This window comes from Condylura cristata, unplaced genomic scaffold, assembly GCF_000260355.1.
Source record: "Condylura cristata isolate star-nosed mole 26May11 unplaced genomic scaffold, ConCri1.0 scaffold00026, whole genome shotgun sequence".
In the NCBI taxonomy this organism is placed as follows: domain Eukaryota; kingdom Metazoa; phylum Chordata; class Mammalia; order Eulipotyphla; family Talpidae; genus Condylura; species Condylura cristata.
The window spans coordinates 2,449,542-2,452,755 of NW_004567127.1; the positions used below are offsets into that span (position 1 = coordinate 2,449,542).

The following is a 3,214-nucleotide window of genomic DNA, read 5'->3' on the forward strand; positions in this document are numbered from 1 at the left end:
GCCGGGGGGCGGCGGGCCACGGCGCGCAGCCGATGCGTCGGCTGGGCGATGTTTGGTGGCTCAGGATGGCAAGCGCGCGTTGAGTGCGCAGCAGTCGGTCCCAGCACTGACTCAGAGGCCCAGGGCACACCCCTGAGGTGCCGTGCTCCCCTCGGCCCTGGCTCCCAGGCCGGCTGCGCGCCCGAGCGCCCCCCGGAGCCTCATTGCTGTAGGCAGATGTCTAGGGCTTGCTGCTGGCTTGGGTTTGTGCAAGCCCGTGGTTCTCTGTGTCCACGTGTAAGTGTTGTCCTCCGCCTGACTCCTCCCTCCCGCTCCTCGGGTCGCTGGGCCGCAGTAAGCTCACCTGTTTTCTAGCTGAGTAGTTAGTCGTCTACCGCATGTTTGGATACCCACTTTTTGGCCTTTTTTTTTTTTTTAATTAGAGAAGTAGCATTATTTTGCGAGTATTCTGGCAACGTGGGGTTCCTCCCCTCAGGCGCGGTCAGGCCGCGCTCCACCACAGCCTCGGGCCGAGCCACCCCAGGCCCGTCTCCCCGTCCTCATGGGGAGACCTCAGACTGATGGTCGTTGGCAAGGGTTGGTTCTGTAACTTGTCTCCGGCCCTCGGTTTGTGTCTCTGTGCTCCCCGTGGTGACAGCGTCGTGTGACATACACACACAGCTGTTGCCCCCACTGGCTTACTCTGCTTAGCACAGGCCCCTCAGCCCCTTCCCTGTCGCTGCGAGTTTGTCCCTGGTGACCCCTGAGCGATGACACGCCACTGTGGGTGCAGGCCCCGTCGTCTTGACCCTCTCGTCCGCTTGGGGCACTTAGGTTTTTGCATTGCTTGGCTGCTGTGAATACGCTGTCGACGTAAACACGAGGCTTTTGAGCCAGAGTTCCTGCGCTCCTCGGGTCACCTCCTAGGAGCGGAATTGCTGGGTCACGAGGCAGGTCCAGTTGTAGTCTCTAGAGAAACCTCTGCCGGGGGGCTGCAGGAGGCTGTCGCCCCCGTCAGGGAAAGAGGCTCCTTTACTCACACCTTCACCAGCGCTTGTGATTGCTGGACTAAAGCAGGGTCATTCCCACAGGCGTGAGGTGGCGTCTTCCGTCAAGTTGATCGGCATTTCCTTGAGGGTGAACATTTTGTCATGTGTCTATTGGCCATTTGTGTGTCTTCGTCGTGCGTCTTCATTGTAGCTCTTCTGCCAACTTTTGATTGGCTTATTTGGTTTTTGCTGAGTCTTTCACACGAGGTCTTTATACATCTTGGGTAGTGGCCCTGTCAGATGTATGTCGTGAACTGCGGCGGCTTCTCCCGCGGTCTAATAGCTTTGCCACTCAGAAGGGTGTCGCTGTGTCAGACTGTTTCTTTAGCTAGGCAGTTGACGTCGTCCTGTTTCAAGCTTTCTTTGGTCCCTCTTGCAGTGGATAGAACAGAAACAACCCTAAGCAGAGTGCAGAGCCAGTCGAGGGGGTGCAGCGCCCCGTGTTGGCTAGGAGCGCCATCTGGTCTGAATGAGGGCACTGCGTCTCTGCAGCAGAAAAGCGGGGCGGAGCCCCCGGCTGACAGACTCTTGCTTTCCCACTCTGCACAGAAAGACCCTTATCAGAGCTAAGCGGGTGGCGAATACGAAACAAGCTGCCGGTGGCGCGGGAAGGCCAGGAACTTCCTCCCCCAGCAACACCTCCGCTCATGCTGACCTTGTCTTCCTGCAGATGGGTGCACCCCGCTCATGCTGGCTTCTCTCCGAGGGGGCAGCTCAGACGTGAGCGACGAGGACGAAGACGCAGAGGACTCTTCTGCCAACATCATCACCGACCTGGTCTACCAGGGCGCCAGCCTGCAGGCCCAGACGGACCGCACCGGCGAGATGGCCCTGCACCTGGCGGCCCGCTACTCCCGGGCGGACGCCGCCAAGCGCCTCCTGGACGCGGGCGCGGACGCCAATGCCCAGGACAACATGGGCCGCTGCCCTCTGCACGCCGCCGTGGCCGCGGACGCCCAGGGGGTCTTCCAGGTGACGCCGGGGACATGGCTGTGGTGTCCGGCGCTGGAGCCGCGTGTGCCGTGTGGGAAGCGGCCGAGGGAGGCCGGCGGGGGGCCGGGGGACTGGCGAGGGGCCGCAGCGGAAAGCACCAGGCCCCTGGTTCCGAGTCACTGCCCTCCTTGGCGCGACGGAGAGCCGCTCCGTGAGCGCTCGTGGGCGCGAGAGTCGCCCAGGCCGGCCTGAGCAGGCCGCGGGGAGCCTGTCCCTGTCCGCACCGTCGTCCACGCAGTTCCTGATGGGCCGTGGTGGCGTCTGGGCCTGGCGGCATCTGCTGCCTCTGGGAGCTCACAGGGTGGCGCCCGTCCCGAGGTGCCCGTGCCTCTCAGTTTCGTTGGTATTTCGCCCGGTGACTTTCTCTGTACTTTGCCCTCCTCTAGATTCTGATCCGCAACCGCGTAACGGATCTTGATGCCAGGATGCATGACGGCACCACACCCCTGATCCTGGCTGCCCGCCTGGCGGTGGAGGGGATGGTGGCAGAGCTGATCAACTGCCAGGCCGACGTGAACGCCGTGGACGACCATGGTAGGCGGGCGGGTTCCAGTCCGAAAGCCTGAGCCAGCCTCACGGGGAGCCGTTCGCGGCCCGCGGGCACGGCCTCAGGTCCAGACACACATCCGCTCATTCGTTTACCCATTCTCCCTGCTCATGTCTGAGTTCCGCCAGCTGAGCTGCGAGGAAGGTGGGAGGGAATTTTTCAGGCAGGTTCTGGGGCCTCAGTGTGGCTCCCCGGGGGTGCGGCCCTACATAGGTGGGCTGAGGGGGATGACTTCCCTCGGGGCGTTATGGAAACCCCAAACAATGCATCCGGCCTGCAAGGAAGAAGGAGGCTGCTGTGCACTGTGAGGGGCGTGTTCTGCTGGGTGCAGGGTGTGAGCACCCTCACGAGGGCTCCCTGTGCCGGGGTCCTCTGGAGCGAGGCATCGGCGGCGTGGACCAGAGCAAAAGAGATAATAGTGTTTTCCCTGCGGGACCCCAACCCTGGAACGGGCTTCGCGCCCTTCTCCGGGCGTCAGCCTCTGCTGCAGGCCCCCGGGGCTGCATGCCTGGGAGACCCCATCTCCCCACGAGCTTAGCACAGTGTTGCCTGCAGGAAAATCTGCTCTCCACTGGGCCGCCGCCGTCAATAACGTGGAGGCGACGCTCCTGCTGCTGAAAAACGGGGCCAACCGGGACATGCAGGA

The 3,214-nt window shown here is 62.6% G+C and overlaps 1 protein-coding gene across 1 annotated transcript in view; it reads left to right on the forward strand.

The window, feature by feature from the left end:
- NOTCH2 (notch 2) overlaps positions 1-3,214 on the forward strand; it is a 92,487-nt gene that overhangs the window by 86,295 nt on the left and 2,978 nt on the right. Inside the window, exons 23-26 of the mRNA XM_012730013.1 lie at positions 1,578-1,627; positions 1,699-2,000; positions 2,408-2,555; positions 3,124-3,214. Coding sequence (XP_012585467.1) covers positions 1,578-1,627; positions 1,699-2,000; positions 2,408-2,555; positions 3,124-3,214 — 591 coding nt within the window. The remainder of the gene's footprint in view (positions 1-1,577; positions 1,628-1,698; positions 2,001-2,407; positions 2,556-3,123) is intronic.